At 39.0% G+C, this 26,746-nt stretch overlaps 1 protein-coding gene across 2 annotated transcripts in view; it reads left to right on the top strand.

The window, feature by feature from the left end:
• Window positions 1-26,746, top strand: part of thsd7ba (thrombospondin, type I, domain containing 7Ba) — a 518,989-nt gene that overhangs the window by 195,752 nt on the left and 296,491 nt on the right. For both annotated transcript variants that reach the window (XM_061926051.1, XM_061926050.1), the window contains exon 7: window positions 26,266-26,466. In XM_061926051.1, the coding sequence (XP_061782035.1) occupies window positions 26,266-26,466 (201 nt within the window). The remainder of the gene's footprint in view (window positions 1-26,265; window positions 26,467-26,746) is intronic.

Here is a 26,746-nt window from a genome sequence, read left to right as displayed (position 1 = left end):
TAAACTTCTGACTTTTATCGCAATATTGCCAATTTTTTGTTGTTCTTGTAAAATAGTGACATTTTTGGAATAAAATGATGACTTTTGTCATCATTTTACTCAAATAAAATTCAGATTATTATCACAATATTGCCAACATTTTAAAGTTTTCTTATAAAATTGTGACTTTTGTCGAGTAAAATTACGACTCTTTTCATAAAATTGCCCAAATTTTAAGCTTTTCCTGTAAAATTGTGACTGTTATTGAGTAAAATTCCAACTTTTATCATAATTTTGCACAAATGTTCAGTTTTTCTTGTAAAATTTTTAATTGCGTTGTGTAAAATTACTACTTTTATTATAATACTGCCAAAATGTTCAGTTTTTCTTGTGAAATTGTGGCCTTTTTCTTGTGAAATTCCAACAAATTTTTCACAACAAGTTTTTTTTTATTTGCATAGTATGTATATATTATTAATGTTGTAAACACAAATCTTTATATATCTAGAAAGGGTGGTCCTAAAGAGATAGGCATTTTTTAGAGGTCTCAAGAATTTAGGAAATACAAGAATGTGTATTTGAGTGTGTGTTATTGTATTTATACCCTTCTTGAGACGCCAACAAATAAAATCAAAATCAAATCAACTTTATTTATAACAAAGGAAAAGTAGCTTCCATATAAGGAGGTGTGAACAAGTTAGGACATAAGTCATGGTCCCAATATGGAAAACCATTGCATCTAATAGAGAATGTCTCATTTGCAACCCCTGGTGGTGAAATCTATCAAAATGAGGGGGGTCCCAAAAAGGAGGGATTCTTCAAATTGACTGTGTGTCGGTTCTAAAAGTGCTCCCCCTCTGGTCAACATATGAAATAACAAGTGTGTGTAAAAATATGAAGTGCTCCCCCTCTGGCCAACAGATGTAATAACAAGTGTGTGTAAGAAATTGAAATGCGCCCCCTTTGGCTAAAATTATTTAAAAAAATTTTTTTTTTAAATGTATAAAGATACATACTATAATAACTTCAAGTAAATAATGAAGATCAAAACGCAATTACAAACAACAAAAATAAAAAACAAATACATTAACTAAAAGAAGCCTTTTTCTCACAATTTGTCGACTTTTGCGAACCATTTCTCATATTCTTTCTATTTCTGTCATATTGGAATATTTTCCCATGAAATTATCACTTTTTTTAATCTAAAATTATTACCTTTCAATGCAAAATGGTGACATTTATAAAATGCTGACTTTTGTGTTTATGTTTTTGTTGTTCTTGTAAAATAGTCATAATTTGTCATACTTTTGCCAAATAAAGTTCAGATTATTGTCACGATATGGCCAACATTTTAAAGTTTTCTTATAAAATTGTGACTTTTGTCGAGTAAAATTTCGACTCTTTTCATAATATTGCCCTTATTTTAAGCTTTACCTGTAAAATTGTGACTGTTATTGAGTAAAATTCCAACTTTTATCATAATATTGCACAAATGTTCAGTTTTTCTTGTACATTTTTGACTTGCGTTGAGTAAAATGTGTGTGAGTGTGTGTGTGTGTGTGTGTGTGTGTGTGTGTGTGTGTGTGGCTGGCATGCTCAAGTCCTCAGAAGGACGGTGCATTTGGGCACAGGTGAACAGGTGTGTCGTAGCCTTTCGAAGGACTCGGCGTTCAGTCACGCTTCGTGTCTGCTGGCGTGTTAGCGCTCTGCTGAAAAAGGGCAGCTCGACCTCATCCCTGACGTGGGTAAATGCGCATGAAAGCCCCCCGGGGAGGCGAGTGAAGTGCGAATTGCTCAGGTCAGTGCCCACGCCGGTCTCCACGGGACCGCGGCGGCTCGTCTTCCAGACATTGTCATTAATATTTTTCAAGGAGTAGAAGACGCAGCATCTGCTGTTTTGCACGTTTTTTCCTCCAGTGGCACATTGCAGTCGGCTTTAAAAGACCCCAGAAGCTCGTGAAGGAAACCCATCCTGATATCAACAGCAGTAAAATCTGCTGTCCAAGTGATCAAACATTCGTTTATTCTAATGTTGTGATTATTTTTCACTTACTGATTGTTCACATTTGATACCAACACAACACCATAAAATGTCATTGAGGCCAAACTAACAAGTGTGACATAATCACAGTTTGGTACGCGGCTGTTATGGTTTAACAGGGGGAGATGACGGCAACAGACACCAGGGGTTTATATATATAGCTCTAAGACTATTTATTATATATATAGCTAATATATATAATAATAATAATACAAAACTATACAAACTAAACTAAGGAAATGAAGTGTGTGACAAAACCCAAGAGTGAGTGGTGTTAGACTGTGTGTAGTTAGCTGTTGTGTATTACCGTGATGTTGGATGAGGAAGCAGACAAATCCAAAGAGGGCAAGGCAAAAGGGGTCCAAGATCCGCGAGAGGTCCGTGGGGCAGAGAGAGGCGTCAAAGTCCGGGGGCAAACGAGGAGTCGAGAATCAGGAAGCGCGAGGGAGGCAGGGAAGAGTCCAGAGGGAGAACCAGGGAAAAATGAGACGCACAGCTCACTTTCAAGACGACGGAGGGTACTGTGGGGACGACACGAGAAAATGCACACTGAAAACACGGAGGGGGAAACAGACAGAGAGCATGGTTGCATCAAGCAATCAGATCATCGCTTACTGTACGCCAACAGAAGATAATATTCCGGCAAGGGATGGCAGGTTGTGCAGGCTTAAGAAGACCAGGAAGATCATCACCGACAGATTGATTGCAGCCGGTGGAGTGACGCGTGCAGGAGAGGAGCGGCCGTGGGCGTGTCCCTAGGTGCGCTCATTGAGGAATTGCGTATTGGCATGTGGCCCGGGCCGTGACAGCCCCAAGGGAACAGTGTTGCTTTTTTTAAATATATATATATATACTGTATACACGATTTATTTAGGATTTTCTATTTTTATAACAACACATATACATGTAGGTAGGTAGATAGGTCTTTATTGTCGTTGTACAAGATGAATGAATCTAATTGAAATGTGTTACGTCTTGGACGCATGGTTGAGATTGTCGTGTTCCTTCCAAGGCAGAAGACAAGCAGGAGGAGTGTGCAGGTAGCATTAAGTATTTTTAATAAATAAAAGGCAGGACAAAAATACGAAACTGAGGACACTAGCAAGCGTGGAGCTAAACAAAAAACCAAAATGTCACCAAGGGTGATAAACAAGGAATGCTAGCGTGCACAAACTTACTATGAGGAGAAAACCAGAGGAAACGTAAATGTTGCATAAAGCAAACATTGACCCAGCACTTACTGCTGGGTGACAGGAAACTATAAAGGGGAGTGATTAGCCAAAACACCTGGTGGAAACACTAATTGCCAAAACTAAGACAGGTGAGGAGAATCAGTGCCCATGGAAACCAGCAGTAAACAGGGAAAGAGGGTGCACCCAGGAAACCGACTAAAACCAGAAACATAACCAACATAATTCATGCCATGATCCGGGTAACGGATCATGACAGAAATGTGTCTTATTGTTAGTCTCCTTCAGCCTGTTTTGTGTGGTGTTTTTTGGGTCAAAAAAAAAAAATCTATATATATATATATATATATAGATTTATATATATATAATTTTATTTTATTTAATTTATTTATTTATTTATTTTATTTATTTATTTATTTTTAATATATTTATGTATATATTTTTATACAGTACAGGCCAAAAGTTTGGACACACCTTCTAATTTCTATGCGTTTTCTTTATTTTCATGACTATTTACCTTGTAGATTGTCACTGACGGCATCAAAACTATGACACCTGTAAAGTGAAAACCATTTCAGGTGACTACCTCTTGAAGTTCATCGAGAGAATGCCAAGAGTGTGCAAAGCAGCAATCAGAGCAAAGGGTGGCTATTTTGAAGAAACTTGAATACAAAACATGTTTTCAGTTATTTCACCCTTTTTTGTTAAGTACATAACTCCACATGTGTTCATTCATAGTTGTCATGCCTTCAGTGACAATCTACAATGTAAATAGTCATGAAAATAAAGAAAACACATTGAATGAGAAGAAGGTGTGTCCAAACTTTTGGCCTGTACTGTATGTATACAGTATATATATTAATACCGTATTTTTCGGAGTATAAGTCGCTCCGGAGTATAAGTCGCACCGGTCGAAAATGCATAATAAAGAAGGGAAAAAACATGTATAAGTCGCATTTTTGGGGGAAATTTATTTGATAAAAGCCAACACCAGGAATAGACATTTGAAAGGCAATTTAAAATAAATAAAGAATAGTGAACAACAGGCTGAATAAGTGTACGTTTTATGAGGCATAAATAACCAACTGGTATGTTAACGTAACATATTATGGTAAGAGTCATTCAAATAACTATAACATATAGAACATGCTATACGTTTACCAAACAATCTAATCGCTAAATCCCATGAAATCTTATACGTCTAGTCCAGGGGTCGGCAACCTTTACCAGTCAAAGAGCCATTTTGACCAGTTTCACAAATTTTAGAAAACAATGGGAGCCGCAAAATTTTTTTTGAAATTTTAAACGAAATAACACTGCATACAAAGTTTTTTTATTTGCTTTGTATAAACCAGGGGTCTCAGACACGCTGCCCACACCTTTATGTGGAATTTGAAAGCTGGTGCGGCACGCGGGTTTTGGATGAATGGCTCAGCGTCATGCGCGCCGTGATGGTACAGCATATAGCAACCACTACAGCTAGCGTGCCTGATTAACTAAAGTTAAAAGTTAAAGTACCAATGATTGTCACACACACACTAGGTGTGGCGAAATTATTCTCTGCATTTGACCCATCACCCTTGATCACCCCCTGGGAGGTGAGGGGAGCAGTGGGCAGCAGCGGTGGCCGCGCCCGGGAATCATTTTTGGTGATTTAACCCCCAATTCCAACCCTTGATGCTGAGTGCCAAGCAGGGAGGTAATGGCTCCCATTTTTATAGTCTTTGGTATGACTCGGCCGGGGTTTGAACCCACAACCTACCGATCTCAGGGCGGACACTCTAACCACTAGGCCACTGAGTAGGTAGGCCACTGAGTAGGTAACTACCCTTTATATGGGGCTTCCGCTTGCTCATGTAGGTGACAGCAAGGCATACTTGGTCAACAACCACACAGGTCACACTGACGGTGGCGGTATAAAAAAAAAAAACTTTAACACTCTTACTAATAATGCGCCACACTTTGAACCCACACCAAACAAGAATGACAAACAAATTTCGGGAGAACATCTGCACCGTAACACAACATAAACACAACAGGACAAATACCCAGAATCCCATGCAGCCTTAACTCTTCCGGGATACATTATACACCCCCCCTATCAAACCCCGCCCACCTCAACCGACGATGTGTGAGGGAGCAGGGTTGGGGTGGGGGCGGGGTTTGGTGGTAGCAGGGGTGTATAATGTAGCCCGGAAGAGTCAGGGCTGCATGGGATTCTGGGTGTTTGTTCTGTTGTGTTTATGTTGTGTTACGGTGCAGATGTTCTCCCGAAATGTGTTTGTCATTCTTGTTTGGTTTTGGTTCAAAGTGTGGCGCATTATTAGTAAGACTGTTAAAGTTGTTTTATATGACTCACCGTCAGTGTAACCTGTGTGGCTGTTGACCATGTATGCCTTGCTGTCACGTACGTGTGCAAGCAGAAGATGTATATTGTATAACAAGTGTTGGGCTGGCACGGTGTTAATACAGATTGTAGAGGGCGCCAAATGTTGTACCAATATGGCACGCCCTTATTATAGCCGTAAGGGTGAAAATCGGTGAATATTAATCCCGGGAGATTTCTGCGAGAGGCACTAAAATCCGGAAGTCTCACGGGAAAACTGGGGGTTTCAGCAAGTGAGCTGCTGAGCCGCATCAGAGTGATCAAAGAGCCGCATGCGGCTCCGGAGCCGCGGGTTGCCGACCCCTGGTCTAGTCTCTTACGTGAATGAGATAAATAATATTATTTGATATTTTACGCTAATGTGTTAATAATTTCACACATAAGTCGCTCCTGAGTATAGGTCGCACCAAACCAAACTATGAAAAAAACTGCGACTTATAGTCCGGAAAATACGGTATACACATATACATACTCACTAGAGATGCGCGGTTTGCGGGCACAACCGCGGAGTCCGCGGATTATCCGCGGATCGGGCGGATGAAATTTTAAAAAATAAGATTTTATCCGCGTGCGGGTCGGGTCGGGCGGATCAATTAGATATTTTTTTTTTTTTTTTTTTTTTTGCGGTTGGCAGTTAAACCAATTCGGAAATATATATACATAGTTAAATGTTGTTACCCACATACGAAAAACGAGCAGGCACCTGCTGCATATGCCACAACAGAAGAAAAAAAAAGAAAAGAGATGGACACTTTTACGGAGCGGAGAAGGGACGCCTCGCTGGGGTCCGGGACCGAGGCCCCTTCCCCCGAGAGGGCCCCACCGGGAGCCGTAGCTGAGGCGATCCGCGAGAAGGGCCCGACGCACGTCCAGGGTCACTACCGCGCCCACCGCACCGACACCCCGCCTCGTCCGCCTTCGCCGCGGCCGGCGTCACGCGCAGCAGGTAAGCAGCTTACCTGCCCGCCACCCCCGTGGCCGGGGGCTCGTAACATGGGTCACTCCGCGCGCTCCGCCCGCGCAGCTTACCTGCCCGCCACCCCTGTTGCCGGGGGCGCGTAACAGGGGTCACTCCGCGCGCAGTGCGCTCAGCGCGGCTCCCATATGATTGCGCACTGGTGTGCGTCTGGGTCGTGACAGCGTGGCACGCGAAAGACTGTGCTGCATTGGATCAGTCTCCTTTCTTTAACAGGCAAAAGCTTTATAACCTCACCATACCTGCCAACTTTTGAAATCAGAAAAACCTAGTAGCCAGGGTCCAAGGGCCGCAGGCCCCGGTAGGTCCAGGACAAAGTCCTGGTGGAGGGTTCAGGGCTTCGCCCCCCCGACGCAAAATGATTATTAGCATTCAGACAGGTTAAAATGTTGCTAAAACCATCACTTTTCTATCAGTCACAGTGACTTTTCAAAACAAAAATATTACAGCAAAAATCATATGGGTTGATTGACATGTTTATTCTGTAAGCTAACTTCAATAGTTTGAAATTATTTTGACAGTTAATGCCAGTTATCCTGTCAACCTTTCACAAGACTTCAATTTGTTAATTGAAAGTATAAACAGTATAAACACTTTTTACAGTAAACAAATGGTAAAACAGTACTAAACAATTCCATAAAAAAAAAAAATTGTTGTCATTATTAACTTTCTGTCCAAGCTTGTATAATCTACTGCCTTGTTCAATTGTAAAAAATATTCTGTGCCTAAAATTCACATTTCTATCACAATTATCATACTGTAAACGTGGTAAGCTAACTTCATTAAAATTAATAGTCCTGTCAATAGCATGGAATTACAATTCAAATGTAGTTTTTTTGTAAGCCTTTCAAAAGAATTCAAAATATGAAAAATTAATGAAAATTAATTTAAGCCATCAGACACTTTGAAAAGTGGCACATCACATCTCTAATGTAATCATTTTAACTTTTCAACAGAAATAGCACTGCAAAAATATTAAGGACATACTTCTGTATTTTGGTAGTTATGCTGTCAACATTTAACAAGATTTCTTTAACTTGGACTTGAAAACATAAATAGTATAAACACTTTTAACAGTATGTCGTGCTGTGAAATACAGCCGACAGGATTGCGCACCAAACACGAAGCAAGGCCAAAGTGCATGCAGGTGCAGGAGAAGAAAGGACTTCTTTCATTTAAGGTTTGTGATAAACCATCAAACTCATTCGTTAAAAGGACTCTATAGTAATATAAAGCGAATTTTTCTGGACATTATCATGCAAGAAAAGTTTATTTTTGGGACCGCGATCACCGCGTAATGATTTTCAAAGGTTGCATTACAAACATGTAACTGTCCCATGTGATCAGCCAGTGCGATTGGAAGTCCATGCTCAATTATTGCCTCCGTAAATAAAACTTCGGCATTTAATCACATCCAAAGAATCTGTTTGGGCGACGAAAAACGTTGAAAGTTTTCCACTTGTATCGCTAGCAACGGCATTAGACTTGTGTTTTTTTGTCCCAAAGTGGTCTTTTACATCGCTAATTCCTCCGTGTCCGATCGAAAAATCTTGTCTGCACAAGGTGCAATTCGCGTAGTTTTCACCCTTTTTTTTTTAATTTAATGAAAAAACGTATTTTTTATCACTGCACCCGTAACCCGGAATAGGTTGATGAAAACCGTACGAATTACGGGAAAACCGGAGTAGTTGGCAGGTGCCTCACTAATGCCTTGCATCGTCTATATTAGATATACCGGGCGGATGGCGGGCGGATGCAGTTCTGATCAAACGTTACATCGTGTGGATGGCGGATGGTTGACGACTTTCTGATGCGGTTGCGGATGAAATATTTGCCTATCCGCGCATCTCTAATACTCACATAAATACATACATAAACCCCAAGAAAAAAAGTAAAGTAATAATAGAACCTTCAGGGAATAAAGACTGATTTTTTTTTGTCTTCAACGTATTTTGGCGGTCAGCGTTTTTACCTGATATTAAATCCTAGGAAGGCAGGACTCTGTGTTTGCACTACCCCAAGAGTCAGGTGTTGCAGTGTATCTCGCACCTTATGTTGCTTTACCACACGCGCAAATGTTATTTTTTTCATGCGGATTTCATTCCAACAGCAAATAGAAATAAAAAAAAACATTGAAGACGTTAACGTGGTGTCAGCTGTATTCTTTTTCAATACACACAACGCATTGGCCCAGCAGTGAACGCCTGTCATGTTTTTTTTCCCGACTATCACCGCTCGTGAGATTGCACCGCAGTGTGGGGAAATCAATTTAACAGAAGAGGTAATTTGAAAGAACTTTCATCATTGTTTTACTTCGAGGTCGCAGGGCTGACACGGGCGCTGTTTCGTCGCTGTTCTGCAGCACGTCGGCCAGAAATAACGCCAACATGAACACGAGGCATATCAATTATTAACAAGAGTGTAACGAAATACTGTATTTTACTGACTATAGAGATGTCAAAATCCATATATTAACTGCACCGGACTATAAACCGCAGGCATATATATATATATATATATATATATATATATATATATGTATGTGTGGGGAAAAAATCACAAGACTACTTCATCTCTACAGGCCTGTTTCATGAGGGGTTCCCTCAATCATCAGGAGATTTTAATGGGAGCATTCACATACCATGGTTTATATAGAGCACAGAGTGGGTAGGTACAGGCTGGCGTAGGGGCGTGGTGATTGGCTCATGTGTTACCTAGGAGGTGTTTCCGTCTGTGGCGGCATGCTGATACAATTTCGCTGCGCTTGTTGAGGGATGACAGGTCTGGACGGTAAATAATAAACAGTTTCTCTTTCAAGCATAGGTTGCATCTTTTATTACCACTATTGTAAGGTGTGCTGGATGCAAGAATTTGCCATGTTATTGAATATTCAACATTATTGTCTTTGAGGTCCCAAATGTGTTTGCTGAGTTCTGTGGTATTCCGCAGGTTTTGGTTCCTGAAAGAAGCCTTGTGATTGTTCCATCTGGTTTTAAACTCTCCCTCGGTTTATCCTACATATGTGTCGGATGTGTTAATGTCCTTGCGTGTTACCTTAGATTGGTAAACAACTGATGTGTGTAAGCACCCCCCGTTGAGAGGGCAATCAGGTTTCTTCCCACACATACATATATTGCGCTCTACTACGGTATCGAGCACTATTTTTTGGATAACCTTATTAAGACATATATATATATATACATATATATATATATATATATATATATATATATATATATATATATATATATATATATATACGTTATGAAATGAGGTATTTACACATAAAATGTTTGTAAATGTTTGTTTACATAACGTTATTGCTTTCAAACGGTGTATGTAACACTGCAGTAAAACGTCTGATCAAACAAAACAGAACTCATCATCATGGACCCATTAGCTGCGGAAGCTAGCTCTTCAATTAGCTAAACAGACTCAATAACTCCACGTCCACATCTTGGTGAATTTACTGAAGACTTTGTGAAACTGAAACAATACAATAATAATGCCATAGTAAGTTAATAATACTAACACAGACAGTCATAAATGTGTTAGCATATTAGCTAACGCTAAAAATGCCAGCTTCATCATTTTACGATAGCGCGTACAAATATGCATGAAAACATCACACGTGGTACGGTTTAGTAAGTATAAATAGTTTTAGTTATATTGTAAGACTTACAAACGTTGCTTGGAGTGGTGAATAAAGCATCCGTACGAGTAGGAACGCTGTGGACGGCTAGAAGACTGAACGGCACTTCTACTTCCGGTTTTGAAGCACCAAATAGAAGAACACTGAGAGAACACTGCCAGAAATAACGGCAACATGAACAAGAGGCATATCAATTATTAACAGGGGTGTAACTTAATAATATATTTTCCGGACGATAGAGCACCAAAATCCATATATTAACCGCACCGGACTACAAGCCGCAGATATATATATATATATATATATATATATATATATATATATATATATATATATATATATATATATATATATATATATATATATATATATATATATATATATATATATATATATATATATATATATATATATATATATATATATATATGTATATGTATATATATATATACATATATACATATATATATATATGTATATATATATATATATATATATATATATATATATATATATATATATATATATATATATATATATATATATATATGTTATGAAATTAGTTAGTTACACAGAACATTTTTGTAAATGTTTATTTACATAACTTTATTGCTTCCTAACGATGTCTGTAACAGGGCAGCAAAACGGCTGATCAAACAAAACAGAAGTCATCAACATGGACCCACTAGCTGCGGAAGCTACCTCTCCAATATATATATATATTCCTAAGGTATATTCCGCTCTACCCCGGTATTAAATGGTAAATGGTGAATGGGTTATACCTGTATAGCGCTTTTCTACCTTCAAGGTACTCAAAGCGCTTTGACAGTATTTCCACATTCACCCATTCACACACACATTCACACACTGATGGCGGGAGCTGCCATGCAAGGCGCAAACCACGACCCATCAGGAGCAAGGGTGAAGTGTCTTGCTCAAGGACACAACAGACGTGACGAGGTTGGTAGAAGGTGGGAATCGAACCAGGAACCCACAGGTCGCTGGCACGGCCACTCTCCCAACCCCGCCACATTGTCCCCTGTAAGAAGCACTGTATAACGGATAAACCACAGAAACCTCGACTGTATATATATATATATATATATATAATATATGTGTATATTTGTATTTATTAATACGTTTATTAATATATATATACTGTATGTATGTATATATATATATATATATATATATATATATATATATAATATATGTGTATGTTTGTATTTATTAATAAGTTTATTAATATATATTTATACTGTATGTATATATATATATATATATATATATATATATATATATATATATATATATATATATACTGTATATATATAATTAATATGTACATGTATATATTTGTATTTATTAATATATATATATATATATACTGTATATATATAATTAATATGTATATGCATATATTTGTATTTATTAACATATATATATATATATATATATATATATAATTCATATATATATGTATATATTTGTATTTATTAATATGTTTATTAATATATATATATATATATATATATATATATATATATATATATATATATATATATATATATATATATATATATATATATATAGATATATAGATATATATATATATATATATATATATATATATATATATATATATATATATATATATATATATATATATATATATATATATTAATATATGTTATGAAATTTGTTATTTACACAGAACATTTTTGGAAATGTTTACTTAAATACCTTTATTGCATCCAAACAGTTTCTGTAACATGGTAGTAAAACGGATGATCAAACAAAACAGAAGTCATCGTCATGAATCCATTAGCTGCGGAAGCTAAAGTTAAAGTTAAAGATAAAGTTAAAGTTAAAGTACCAATGATTGTCTCACACACACACTAGGTGTGGTGAAATTTGTCCTCTGCATTTGACCCATCCCCTTATTCACCCTCTGGGAGGTGAGGGGAGCAGTGAGCAGCAGCGGTGGCCGCGCCCGGGAATCATTTTTGGTGATTTAACCCCAAATTCCAACCCTTGATGCTGAGTGCCAAGCAGGGAGGTAATGGGTCCCATTTTTATAGTCTTTGGTATGACTCGGCCAGCTAAAACTAGCTCTCCAATCAGCTAAACAGATTCATTTTCTCCACGTTGACGTCTTGGTGAATTTACTGAGGACTTTGGGAAACTTTCCTTTCATTTAGGAAAGTATCGAAAAGTATCGAAATACATTTTGGTACCGGAACCAAAATATTAGTATCGGGACAACCGTATTATGCTCATGTCCAAACTGTGTACGCAGTTTGACTTTTAGCACTGAAATCAACAATGTCCCAAGCAAACCTGAGGGAGCTCGGACGAACCTGCACCATAGTCTCTCTTAGCAGTACTAGACTGTTAGGTTATTGTGTCGACTCCCAGCTTCCTCCAGATTAGAAGCTCCACACGTGGAAGGAAATAACGTAAGACCTCTGTGCCAAATGCCAGGCCTTTGTTAGAATGAATATAGCGGAAGATGAATGTGGCTGCTGCTCCTGTGTCCTGGAAATAACTCAGGGGGGCTTTGGGCAGAGACAAGTTTACATTATTTAATCTCCAACATGTTTCTTTGTCCTCGGAGAATTGCGAAAACTCGCGATAGTCCCTTTAATTTACAGACCCTGAGTTTATTATTCTGTACGTTTCTCACGGGGACATTGTGTGAAGCGAGTAACCACATATCCAGACCAAGGTGAGCATTGCGATCGGACCAACGCTCGTGTGATAGGATCGATACTTTGGTTGCAGTTTCTCAATATTATATGTTCAAAAAAATTACTCAATTTTTCTCAAAGTTTGCCTTTTCTCTCTTTCTCGTTGCTGCACTGAGAGCAGTCCATGATACCGTCAGTGTTTCCTAACCATAGGGCCGTGAGCGCCCTCTAGAAGTCCACCTGTGGCAGTAATGTGTCAGGTTCAAACACTGATGACATCTATTAATCAGACAAGAAGCAAGGAATCATGCAGAGACAGAGTTCAATTTAGCTCATGAGGAGAAAGGCATGGAGCTGCACCTTTAGTCACAGTCTCGCCCTACGCTCTAAGGTTCAGCTCCCGCGTCCCTCTATTTATTCAGGAGTTCCACAGTCGACATCACTGAGGCTGCCTTTAAGAAGGAGTGGTCACATGTATCATGCAAAGCAGGTCCAGGACGCACAATACGTGACGGAATGTGCTGGGGGGCCTTGTGATTTCGCCTTGTCTCTGCTTCGTCTGCGTGCTGTCGTCTTATCTGCGTTGAGGTCCTTGTTGTCTCTGCTTCGTCTGCGTGCTGTCGTCTTATCTTCGTTGAGGTCCTTGAAGTCCTTGGCTGTTAGCGGGCTAAAAAAAAGATAACATCTGCGCAGACAAGAAGTTTCGTCCTTGCACAGATACAAAAGTCTAACTTGAGCACAATAGCTAATAACTATAGCAACGGACTTTAAGCATACTAAAGTTGTGTGATAATATATACACATGATTATTCTAACAAATGACAGTGTCAAACAAACTAGCTAAAGTCATAGAAATTTCTTAAGCGCAGAAATTATGACTAACGTGGTGAAGCTGTATTTTTTTTTCCATTAGCACTTGTTAGAATAATTACATATAAGTTATCACACAACTCTTATGCTTAAAGGCCGTTGCTAGTTATATCCAGTGTGCTCTTTTCTGCTTCGTGCAAGGGCACACAACTTGTAATCTTCCACGGCGTATGAGGGGTGGCCTCGCCGCAGATGTTTTCTTTGTTTTAGCCCGCTAACAGTCACGGACGTACCAGGACCTCAACGAAGATAAGGCGAAAGCACAAAGACAAAGCAGAGACAAGGCCCCCAGCACATTCCGTCACGTATTGTGCGTACTGGAGCTACTTTGCATAATGTGTGACCACTCCCTTTAGAGGCAGCCTCAGTGATGTTAACTAGGGTACTCCTGAATAAATAGAGGAGCGCGTGGGGATGTACCTTAGAGTGGGGTGGGAGACTGTAACTGAGTGTGCAGCCCCAAACGTCTCTCCACAAGAGCAAAATTGAACTCTGTATCTGCTTGATTCCTTGCTTCTTGTCTTGTTTAATAGATAGTTTAAGAAATTAAGTTAAATGAGTTAAATTGTATTTATTCTAGAACTGCTTAATTGTATGTACAGTAAATGTATTTTTGATCAGTTTTTATGAGACCCTTCTTTTGCATGATATTAGAATTGTTTTTATTTTGTAATCAGCCTGACCTAAGCCTTGGAAATAATCTCTGTGATATGAAAACATTTATCCTGTTAAACTGTAAGAAAGATAACATAGAGAGTAAAATTACCAATTCAATGTTGATATTTGACTGGGCCCCGGGCCCCTCTTTCGTGGGAAAGTTGGGCCCTGATGTCAAAAATGTTAAGGACCCCTGATATTATTATCTCTCTGTCTCTCTCCATCGCTCAAAATAAGTTGACCATGACGTTTCAAGTGTTGAACTCGGTATCGGCGTTACGAGCCCTGCATTTATCTTGGTATCGGATACCAAAATCCCAGTTTCGCATACGCTTAATATTAACTGTGCTCTATGCACAGCTCTGCCAACACGCGCACACACACATAAGTGGCATTAGTGCCCTCAAAAATGATCAGAAATCACAGGAATCCTTAACTTTAACGAATATATTGCGGCATTGATAAACATTTGAAAAAATAAATTCCACCCACATTAACATTGGCAGTAGAGCCAAAGATAAAACAGCACAAGAGGTAGTATATTTTCCTTTGCTGTGAAATAAGTCTGCTCTGGCATGTTTTCCCAGAAAAGTCTGGTCTCATCATATTTAAAACTTGCTGTGCTATGAAGCCTGGTTTGTCAGTTCTTCTATTCTATGTCATCATCATCCATCGGCTGATATATATACAAGCTTCATCCACCCACAACGATCCTGCTTCTCTGGGCTCACCATGTTGTCAGTGTCTCCCAAAATGTGTTGGATGTATCTGAGAAACCGGGTTCGCTGCCTTCCTGGTTTCCTCTTCCCATGAGTTGGCGTATGGAGAGCATATTCCTTGCATGGCTCATCATCAGGCATCCGAAGTACATGGGCCTAAAACTTCAGCTGACGAGCTCTGACATTCTCTACTAGCGGGGCGGTCCTAGTTTGATCATTGATGGTAGCTTTGGTCCCCCTGTCAATTCTTTTGATGTTGAGCATAATTCTGTAGCACGAGGTACCAACATTTGCATCGCTTGAGACAAGACCCAAGATTCACAGCCGTACTAGAGGACGGTGACACAGGTAGTATTTCATAGATTGACCTTGGTGGAGATTGAGATTTTTGAGCATCTCTACAGACGTTCCAGCTTCCATGCCAGCCCCTTTCTTCCCTGAAGTCCCCCTCTGATAGATGCCATCGTGGAGCAGAGATATTTGAAATCTTGAAACATGGTTGATTAAACTACCATACACTTCTAGCCGAGGCTGTGTACAGCAGTTGATTACTATATACTCAGTTGATTACTATATACTGTGTCAAGTCCAAGGTCAGCAGCAGAGTTGGCATTTCTGGTGAGCTGGGACTGAGCACAGGAGATGGAGGACTCAAGCCAGGCAATGTCATCTGCAGAGTCCAAGTCATTAAGGACTTTTGCCGGATAGCGTCTTAATTTCCGTGGGAACATCAGAACTTCATAGTCACCGTTCGAAGACCTTAGTAGCAGGTAGTCAACCAAAATGCTAAAAAGAAATGGCGCTAATACATCACCCTGTTTGAACTCCTGTGGTAGTTGGTATCCAGCACCTAAATGGCATTGACCAAGGTTTCTGAGATGCCATAATGATGAAGGATGGAGAACATCACAGACCTATTGATGGAGTCAAAGGCCATATTAAAATCAACAAAGGTGACTGTCAATGGAAGATGATTCTTCTTAAAATATGGATTTTCTGGCCGAAAACCTGCCTGTTTTTTTCATAGAAGAGGGTCGAGGTGAGTCTGAAACTGGTTAAGGAGGATTTTATTATTTTTCCTTGGCAGCTCTCAACATTAGAGATATGCCTCTGTAGTGAGTCATAAGAGACAGATCACCCTTCTTTGGCAGTGGGATGATGACATGTCTAACCCGCTGTTTAGGAGTAGACAAGTTGGTGTACACCTCCGAGTAGAAGGCATGGATGGCATCAATCATATGGTCACCACCTCCTTGGAGAGACTCTGCAGTAATGGTGTAATCAATGCCAGCTGCTTTGTGGTTATCATAGCTGCGATTGCTTCAATTGTTTCTTCACGGGTGGGAGGATCGTTGCAGATGGGAAGATAATTTATTGCAGAAGGAGGTCGGTCTGGTGGAACCAAGCCACTATCGTTGTTCAGAAATCTGCTGAAATAGTCTTTCCACTCCTCAAGAAAATGTTCTTCATTCTTGGGTGGCTCGCCAGTCCTCAGTGTCACCTTGACCTTGGCTTTGGTGTTCCTCCCAGACAATGACTGGATTATATTCCAAGTGGTTGTGTAATGTCCTCTCGCATCAGATCTGAGATTTTCCATTTGTTTGTCAAGTACAGCAGTCTTTGTGTACTTTGTAAGAGTCAATCAGTCGGGCGTTAAGGTTCCTCCACCTTGCTCTTGCTTGAGGTGACTTTGTTAGTTGGGACCTCTTATTGGCAGTGTTGGGTTAGTTACTGAAAACCAGTAACTAGTTACAGTTACTAGTTACTTTATTTCAAAAGTAACTCAGTTACTAACTCAGTTACTTACACCAAAAAGTAATGCGTTACTGTGAAAAGTAACTATTTAGTTACTTCTTTTTTTCTTCTTTTTTTTTTTTAAGCTCCCATTAATGCCCTTTTTGCCTTCATTTCAGTACTGTTATTGCACTGGAGAATAATACAATCTGTTGATCAACTTGACATACATTTTTATTTTCCTTTTAACATAATTAATGAAAAACAGTGCAACATAAAAAGGCATTCCTCCTTTCTTTAAACTTGGACCAATGACCATGAATAAAAAACAAGTTCAAGTGCAACATAAGAAGGCACATCATCTTCCTTGAAACATAAAGCCTGACATCTGGAGTGATGCTGCTGTCTTCCACACTTGGAGCCATGGATTGTAGAATCCTTGTTTTCAGTGGCAGGATCATTGACACAGATGGTGAAGTTTCAGTGCTCAGTAGAGATGGAACACTTTTGAGGGGTTTAAGCACCTGGAGGACCTCACCTGCCACTCTCACATCATCATCAGACAGGGTGACATTTGTCTTCAGGGTGTTGTGGGTCAATGCAGAGTATATAGCTGCCTGCTGCTCCAACATATCATAAGTGGAGTTCCACCTCGTTGGGACATCATGTATGAGCAGGCAGCTTTAGCATTTCTTGCTTTGTCTTAAGCACATGAGCAGCTGTTGTGCTTGGGTGGAAGTAAGAAACCTTCCTGATCCTCCCAAAGAGGCGCTCCATCCTATTGACTGAGATTCCCTTCTGTGATGCCAAATTCACTACATGTGCAAAGCACCTACCTGTGGTCCCAGTCCTGCCTCATTCTCTGTAATTATTTGATTTTTGGCATTATCACGTGTGACTGGGATATCTTTATCTTCCATTCCTCCACTGCTTGTGTCAGTACCTGCGCAAGGTGACTCTCGTAGAGGGGGCGTGTCTTCTCATCTCCCAGTCTGCTGTGATGAAGTGAGCGCTTATAGTTCCGCTGGACGTCCACCCGTCTGTCATGAGCGCAACAGATGATGCTCGGGATAGTTTTTTCTTCTCCTGCTCATAAAGATCTGGCACAATCTTATTGCTGAAGTGGGTGCGCGACGGGATGTCGTAACGTGGTTCAAGCACGTTCAGCATGTGTTTAAAACCCTCGTTTTGCACAACCGAGTCTGCACTTATAAACACACCGATTCAATGGCGGGGGCGTTCAAGCTCCTCCGTTACTCCGCTCGCCATGACCACGCTGTGTGTGGACTGAACGTGCCAACAACTTTTTTTCCCCACACCCACACCCACACACACATAGACCGCGCCTCTTTTCTTCTCTCCGGCTTGTGACAGAGGAAGATTCAGAAGAACGACACCGCAGCGCTTCTGTTTCTAGCCGATACTACATCAAAAGTAACGTAAAATAACGCAGTAACGCATCATGTAGTAACGGAAACTAAATTACTGAATAAAAAAAAATAACGTGTTAGATTACTAGTTACCGCCGAAACTAACGGCGTTACAGTAACGCGTTACTTTGTAACGCGTTAGTCCCAACACTGCTTATTGGTCTCATCTCTTTGTGTTTTGAGTTTGGTGGTACCTTCAGACACCCAGCTGGGCAAGTCAGGGGTTTCCAATAACTTTCTCAGCCACGTCTCTTACTGTGGTTTCAAATGACTCGTACCACTCTGATAAATCTACGAATTGGTCATCCGCTGCTGGTGCTTCAAAGCGTTTTGATAGTTCAAGCTGGAATTCATCCTTGCTGTCTGGATTCTGGATTCTGAGACTTTCCCATTCTTGTACTCCACAGCGATTCCCTCCTTTCCACACTGGTGTGTTGTGTTTTTGGGACTCATATTGAGTTGGCAAAACGGACAAAACTTGCCTGCAGACGCCACACAGTGTGAATGACTGGATGAAGCGTCCGTACACAAAGACGTGGTTAACACTTGGACGGACATTTGGCTTAAAGTTTGTAAATCAAAAAGTTCTTAAATAGAGAGGTTCATGAATCGAGGTTCCACTGTACTAATTTAAATACTTCGGTAATTTAAATAAAATGATAACTAAGTAAACCATTCAACAAATAAGAACAAGTTGTCTTCTCAGGACATTCAATCGATCACAACCGGATTGTTTAGTTTGTCTTAGAAGACAAATTGTCATCAAATGCCATCAGGTATATAGAATGTACAATTACCGTATTTTCAGGACTATAAGGAACACTTAAAATCTTTTTTTGTTCTCAAAACTCGATAGTGCGCCTTATAACCTAATGTACGGAATCATTCTGGTTTTGCTTACTGAGCTCGAAGCAATTTTATTTGGTACATGGTGTAATGATAAATAAAATGGACTCTGTTGTCCTCTGTGTTTTTAAAATGTTGATTTCTATTTACTGTTTTAATCGGTTTTATCCTTTAAAATCGTTTTTAATCATATTTATTTTATTATTTATTTATTTATTTTTTAATTGTGTTTAATATTGTTGTGCAGCACTTTGGAAACATGTTGTTGTTTAAATGTGCTATATAAATAAAGTGGATTGGATTGGATGATAAGTGCATACTTGCCAACCTTGAGACCTCCGATTTCGGGAGGTGGGGGGCGCGGTTTGGGGCGTGGTTTAGAGGGGAGAAGCATTCCATACATATATATATATATATATATATATATGTATATATATATATATACATCCTGAAAATATGCAAACAAAACTGTGTTTGGATAATTGATACTTCAAACTTGCATAAATAAATCTTAAGGAATATAACATAACTTGACTTCAGAGAGCTTCAAAATGTAATGAATAAAATGCTAAAGTTGTTGATAAACAAGCAATTAATTTAATAATTAAATATGGTCATTTGAAATGAATTACTATGATCATTTAAAATTAATTATTTCAAACATGTTTATTTTAATGTATAATTATATGGCTAATAAGGAGTCAGAAAAAATACAAATAAAAATACAATTAATTTTGATGTTTTTAGCAAAATATAGTAAATTTTTTTTATTTTTTTTTATTTTTTTAAATTAATAAATATATTTATTTGTAGGTAAGAAAAACATAATAATACAATTTATCTCTACTCTGGATGATTTAGTTCTTGTCACTCTATTGTCCTCCCGTCATGAAAAAAGGCTGTCCTCACTCAGGTCCGCATGGAGCTGGAGGGGGCGTGGCCTCCAGCTCCGGCTGAAAATCGGGAGATTTTCGGGAGAATATTTGTCCCGGGAGGTTTTTGGGAGAGGCGCTGAATTTCGGGAGTCTCCCGGAAAATTCGGGAGGGTTGGCAACTATGGATAAGTGTGACCAGTAGATGGCAGTCAAACATAAGAGATACGTGTAGACTGCAATATGACTCAAGTAAACAACACCAACATTTTATATGTTCCATTGAGAATATAGAACATTACACACGGCACTCAAAAATCTATCAACATTTTTTAGTACGACTTTGGTAAACTATTGAGCCACACCGCTTCATGGATTGTCGGCGCATTAAACATAGGAGTATTATTATGGTGTGTGTATAAGGTATGACACATTATCTGGTGTTTTGTTTCGCAATATTATGCAAAAGCAACTTTTCTTACCTTCTGGTACCTGCTGATGTGTATTTGGGATCTGCATAAGTCCTGAAAATTTGCGCGCGTCCGCCTTTGTAGTCCGAAGCTTCTTATTATTCTCTATCTTCTTGTTATGTGACATTCATCCTCCGCTATTGTCATTTCTAATATAAAGTAGTGCAAAGTTCTTACTTATATCTGTCAGTAAACTCGCCATGAAAGCGCTAAAACATACCGGTGTAGTGAGTTTAAATTATTCACCCAAGGAACTTTAGTTATTAGAGAGTTCCGGTCGGACGGTTGTTGTTTCCGGATGAAAAGATGCTGCTCCATTATTGATTGAAGTAAAGTCTGAATGTCATTAAAACAGTTAGCTCCATCTTTTGACAATTCTTCCACTCCCGTCCTTGCACGCTACACCGCTACAACAAAGATGACGGGGAGAAGGTGAGCCACGTAAATAAGACTGCACACAAAACGGCGCATCCTGAAGAGACTGTCAGAAAGCGGCTTGAAGATGATCTGTAAAACATCATCTATGCAACATTTTGACCAAAGAACCACCATTGCATGTTATATAGACCAGTGGTCCCCAACCTTTTTGGAACCGCGGACCGGTCAATGCTTGAAAGTTTGTCCCACGGACCGGGAGGGGGGTTTATATTTTTTATTTTTTATTTATTTTTTGTCATGACTTGGTCCGGGGTGTGTGCTTTTCCAGGATGCAACGGAAAGTTGGCTCGTGCGAGACGGGAATGAAGGTACATGATTTATTATTATCAAAAAAAGGAATACATGAAAGCGCGCACAGTGGCGGAGAATAAACTATGAAACCAAAAGACTATAGCAAAAAAGTACAAACAAAAAACACGCACAATGGCGGAGAACAAACTATGAAACCAAAAAGACTATAAATATGGAACAAAAACTTACTTGGCTTGGACAAAAATAGTTGCTTGAGGAATTGACATGGAAAGAAGTATCAGGCATGAACAGAGCATAAATGTGTTGAGGTCGTCAGGACGAACAACAGAAAATGAATGAACTTAAATACTATGGACATGATCCACTAGCGACGCTGAGATCATTATTCATGCGTTCGTTACGTCTCGTCTCGACTACTGTAACGTATTATTTTCGGGTCTCCCTATGTCTAGCATTAAAAAATTACAGTTGGTACAAAATGCGGCTGCTAGACTTTTGACAAGAACAAGAAAGTTTGATCATATTACGCCTATACTGGCTCACCTGCGCTGACTTCCTGTGCACTTAAGATGTGACTTTAAGATTTTACTACTTACGTATAAAATACTACACGGTCTAGCTCCGTCCTATCTTGTCGATTGCATTGTACCATATGTCCCGGCAAGAAATCTGCGTTCAAAGAACTCCGGCTTATTAGTGATTCCCAGAGCGGGCTATAGAGCGTTTTCTATTCGGGCTCCAGTACTATGGAATGCCCTCCCGGTAACAATTAGAGATGCTACCTCAGTAGAAGCATTTAAGTCCCATCTTAAAACTCATTTGTATACTCTAGCCTTTAAATAGCCCCCCTGTTAGACCAGTTGATCTGCCGTTTCTTTTCTTTTCTCCTCTGCTCCCCTTTTCCTTGGGGGGGGGGGGGGGGGGGGGGCGCGCACAGGTCCGGTGGCCATGGATGAAGTGCTGGCTGTCCAGAGTCGGGACCCGGGGTGGACCGCTCGCCTGTGCATCGGCTGGGAACATCTCTGCGCTGCTGACCCGTCTCCGCTCGGGATGGTGTCCTGCTGGCCCCACTATGGACTGGACTCTTACTATTATGTTGGATCCACTATGGACTGGACTCTCACAATATTATGTCAGACCCACTCGACATCCATTGCTTTCGGTCTCCCCTAGAGGGGGGGGGTTACCCACATATGCGGTCCTCTCCAAGGTTTCTCATAGTCATTCACATCGACGTCCCACTGGGGTGAGTTTTTCCTTGCCCGTATGTGGGCTTTGTACCGAGGATGTCGTTGTGGCTTGTGCAGCCCTTTGAGACACTTGTGATTTAGGGCTATATAAATAAAGATTGATTGATTGATTGATTGATTAGTGAAAGCAGGTGCGTGACTCAAAACGTGAAACAGGTGCGTGACGTGACAGTTGAAAACTAATGGTTGCTATGGTGACAAACAAGAGTGCACAATGAGTCCAAACGTGGAACAGGTGAAACTAATGGGTAATCATGCAAACAAGACAAGGGAGTGAAAAGCCAGAAACTAAACAAAACATAACTAAGACAAAACATGATTACACAGACATGACATTTTTGGCATAAAAAAATACAATCATGTGTGCTTACGGACTGTATCCCTGCAGACTGTATTGATCTATATTGATATATAATGTAGGTGCACTAGATATAAGTGTGTCTTGTGTTTTTGATTTAATATAAAATAAAATAAAATAAAATAAAATAATTATTATTTTATTTTTTTTCCTTGTGCGGCCCGATATCAATCGATCCACGGACCGGTACCGGTGGTTGGGGACCACTGATGTAGACCACAAGGAAGTCTTTTACATTTAGAAAAAAAAAATGACTCCTTTAATGCGCCTTATAATCCAGTGTGCCCTATTGTCTGGAAAATACAGTATATCATTTACATATAATTCACAATTCCAGGTTTCATGAATGCATCTCGCTGGCGGTAGCTCCTTCTTCTTTGGGTCGTGTTACTACTGTTCACGTTGGCACCGGTGCCAGTATGCAACCCAGTTTTTGGTACCCATCCATAACCGTGCCCCCGCACAGTGATATAATTGTTCCCAGCAGGATGGAGATGCAGCTTTATAGTTGTTTGTCTGTGTGTCACCTTTTATTTCTGAGAGTGATTTCTATTTTAGTGAGACTCAATAAAAGCAACAACAGGTACTCACAACTGTGACCCGCACCAAATGCTGCACCGTGACCCCAATCACTGACACCGTGCAGGGACTGTGTTCATTGCCACCTTCATCTGGCTCCGGTCTCTTTGCAGACTTTGGAAATGTGGTTGAGGCTATACTTAAATTCTTTATTTATTTTACATTTTTTTACTTAAAGTCATTATATCAAGTAGACCGAACACATGCATGTGTAGGTTGTCATAAAGCAGTAAAAGCTACATTAAGCAAAATGGATTTAGGTCAACTCTTGTACTGCTTGAAAACTGGAAAATATTTGACAACCCAGTCAAAACATCTAAATGTCAGGAAAATAGCATTTTCTCACTACCTGCGCCTGAAATATCTACTCTGATGTGGCCAAGAACGGGTGTGAAACTCAAGGCCCGGGGGCCAGATCTGGCCCGCTAGGTCATTTTTAATGTGGCCCGCAAAAGCCTGGAAATTACATGCATTAATTAAGTACTTTATCTTTTCTTACTAAATGTGTTTGTTCTTTTCATTTTGACAGAAATAATATCTACCGCATACAATTGCATATATATTTGGTCAAGATTATCACATATTTTATGATTATACTAAAAAAAATGTTTTCCCTAAAATAAACAAAAAAAAAAAGTGATATTATGAATTAAAACTTGTGTATGAATCTGTAATAATAATGTTGTTCATGTTAACAAATATAAAGTTGGTTACATTTTTATTTGTTATAAGAATAATGAACTATTCGTTTTGAGTTTCCTAATGTGACAAATATTTTATTATCATACATTACACTTTTTTTTTTGTAAAAAATAAAAATACATATGTGATTGACTTATGATTTCAAAAGCAAGTTATCCATTCAATTTTACTTTGTAAAAATGACAATAGATTTTATGGTTAAAAAATAAATAAAAAATGGGTGTTTATTGCCAGAATTTTACCGTGAAAAAACAGTGCTACTTTTTTTCAATTTACAGTATACACCGTAAGAACAACAACAACAAAAATAATTTGCGTTTAAAAATTGTCCGTTCTGTCGCCAGAATTGTACCGTTAAAAACAATGGTACCATTTTCCATTTACAGTCATATAAATATAAATATAAAAAAATATATAATGTGTATAATAGTATATAATATAATATGTATAATAATAGTATATATATATATATATATATATATATATATATATATATATATATATATATATATATAAATAAATGCGCGTATGTATATATTAGTGTGTTTATATGTATATATATATATATATATATATATATATATATATATATATATATATATATATATATATATATATACATATAAACATACCTATATATACATACGCGCATTTATTTATATATATATATACATATATATATATATATATACATATATATATATATATATATATATATATATATATATACATATATATATATATATATATATATATATATACATATTTATATGTATGCACGTATGTATATATTGGTATGTATGTATATATATATATATATATATATATATATATATATATATATATATATGTATGCGCGTATGTGTATGTATATATATATATATATATATACATATATATATATGTATATTTATGTACAAACCCCGTTTCCATATGAGTTGGGAAATTGTGTTAGATGTAAATATAAACGGAATACAATGATTTGCAAATCATTTTCAACTCATATTCAGTTGAATATGCTACAAAGACAACATATTTGATGTTCAAACTGATAAACATTTTTTTTTTTTTGCAAATAGTCATTAACTTTAGAATTTGATGCCAGCAACACGTGACAAAGAAGTTGGGAAAGGTGGCAATAAATACTGATAAAGTTGAGGAATGCTCATCAAACACTTACTTGGAACATCCCACAGGTGAACAGGCAAATTGGGAACAGGTGGGTGCCATGATTGGGTATAAAAGTAGATGCCATGAAATGCTCAGTCATTCACAAACAAGGATGGGGCGATGGTCACCACTTTGTCAACAAATGCTTGAGCAAATTGTTGAACAGTTTAAGAAAAACCTTTCTCAACCAGCTATTGCAAGGAATTTTGGGATTTCACCATCTACGGTCTGTAAAATCATCAAAGGGTTCAGATAATCTGGAGAAATCACTGCACGTAAGCAGCTAAGCCCATGACATGTGATCCCTCAGGCTGTACTGCATCAACAAGCGACATCAGTGTGTAAAGGATATCACCACATGGGCTCAGGAACACTTCAGAAACCCACTGTGAGTAACTACAGTTGGTCGCTACATCTGTAAGTACAAGTTAAAACTCTCCTATGCAAGGCGAAAACCGTTTATCAACAACACCCAGAAACGCCGTCGGCTTCGCTGGGCCTTAGCTCATCTAAGATGGACTGATGCAAAGTGGGAAAGTGTTCTGTGGTCTGACGAGTCCACATTTCAAATTGTTTTTGGAGACTGTGGACGTCGTGTCTTCCGGACCAAAGAGGAAAAGAACCATCCGGATTGTTATAGGCGCAAACTTGAAAAGCCAGCATCTGTGATGGTATCAACTGAATATGGGTTGAAAATGATTTGCAAATCATTGTATTCCGTTTATATTTACATCTAACACAATTTCCCAACTCATATGGAAACGGGGTTTGTATATATAATGCATAGGCAATTGTGTAAGGATGTTTTGAAGTGAATATACATGTATATGCATGTGTTATTCACTGCGACCCTCTGAGGGCAGCCATAACTGCATTGTGGCCCTCAGTGAAAATGAGTTTGACACCCCCGCTCTACAGTACGCAGTACTCTCCTTTGATAAAGTGTGTTTACCGCTGGTCAATGCAACATCTGTTCTTTCTCGCCTTCTGCTCTGCTACGTCAGGTTTCATCCAGAGGAGGAGGGAGGTGATGTGGGCATCCAGCAGTCCGCTGGACGTGTGTCCTCATCTGGCAGAGTCCATCCCCTGCGAGGACCCCGCCTGCTACCGGTGGCAGGTTCAGCGAGAGGGGAAGTGTATGCCCGACAATAGCACCTGTGGTCCTGGGACTGTGGCCCGAAGCGTCCAGTGTGTCAGTGCTGAAGGTAACACACAATTACTCAATTAAGTGAAAAGATATCAAGTTTTGGAAATTGCTAAATAAACAGGGTGTGATTATATTGCACATTTCAGCAATATATACTTTAGACCTTTTCAGTCCGGCGTGGCTCTCTGGCTCACTGTGTGTGTTGTTTTGCTCCAACTCCCCACTACGTGTCTCGAGCCGGCTGCTGCTAATTAAGGACGACAGGTAATTAGATAACAAGCCCCAGCTGGGCAATCTACTCACAGGACGACGTGGCGAAGTTGGTAGAGTGGCCGTGC

The sequence above is a fragment of the Nerophis lumbriciformis genome, linkage group LG31 (genome assembly GCF_033978685.3).
Source record: "Nerophis lumbriciformis linkage group LG31, RoL_Nlum_v2.1, whole genome shotgun sequence".
NCBI classification, from domain to species: domain Eukaryota; kingdom Metazoa; phylum Chordata; class Actinopteri; order Syngnathiformes; family Syngnathidae; genus Nerophis; species Nerophis lumbriciformis.
The sequence above is the reverse complement of the archived record's forward strand: the minus strand, read 5'-3'. Positions and strand labels throughout refer to the sequence as shown.